We start from the raw sequence: 689 nt of genomic DNA, 5'->3' as shown, positions 1-689 counted from the left end.
GGCTGTGACCTGGGGCCCGACGGGCGCCTCCTCCGCGGGTATGAACAGTTCGCTTACGACGGCAAGGATTACATCGCCCTGAACGAGGACCTGCGCTCCTGGACCGCCGCAGACATGGCGGCTGGGTTCACCCAGCGCAAGTGGGAGGCGGCCCGTGCGGCGGAGCAGCTGAGAGCCTACCTGGAGGGCAAGTGCCTGGAGTGGCTCCGCAGATACCTGGAGAACCAGAACGAGTCGCTGCTGCGCGCGGGTACCAGAGGCAGTGGGGAGCCTTCCCCATCACGTCTAGAGCGCCCGGGATGGCCTCCCATGAGGAGGGGAGGAAAATGGGATCAGCACTAGAATGTCGCCCTCCCTTGAATGGAGAATGGCATGAGTTTTCCTGAGTTTCCTCTGAAGGCCCCCTCCGCTCTCTAGGACAATTAAGGGATGACGTCTCTGAGGAAATGGAGGGGAAGACAGTCCCCAGAATACAGATCAGGGGTCCCCTTTGCCTCCTGCAGCAGCCTTGGGCACCGTGAATTTTTCTCTCAGGCCTTGTTCTCTGCCTCGCACTAAATACGTCTGAAGGTCTGATTCCAGCTTTTCTGAGTGCCTCGGCCTCCACTCAGGTCAGGACCAGAAGTCCCTGTTCCTCCCTCAGAGACTAGAACTCTCCAAGGAATAGGAGATTATCCCAGATGCCTGTG

At 59.4% G+C, this 689-nt stretch overlaps 1 protein-coding gene across 1 annotated transcript in view; it reads left to right on the top strand.

The window, feature by feature from the left end:
• The window catches only part of LOC105540194 (HLA class I histocompatibility antigen, B-67 alpha chain-like), a 112,340-nt gene that overhangs the window by 41,646 nt on the left and 70,005 nt on the right, over positions 1–689 (top strand). Inside the window, 1 exon segment of the mRNA XM_011980723.1 lies at positions 1–72. This exon segment is cut by the window's left edge and continues 3 nt beyond it. Within this exon segment, the coding sequence (XP_011836113.1) occupies positions 1–72 (72 nt within the window).

The sequence above is a fragment of the Mandrillus leucophaeus genome, unplaced genomic scaffold (genome assembly GCF_000951045.1).
Source record: "Mandrillus leucophaeus isolate KB7577 unplaced genomic scaffold, Mleu.le_1.0 Scaffold1048, whole genome shotgun sequence".
In the NCBI taxonomy this organism is placed as follows: Eukaryota; Metazoa; Chordata; class Mammalia; order Primates; family Cercopithecidae; genus Mandrillus; species Mandrillus leucophaeus.
The sequence above is the reverse complement of the archived record's forward strand: the minus strand, read 5'-3'. Positions and strand labels throughout refer to the sequence as shown.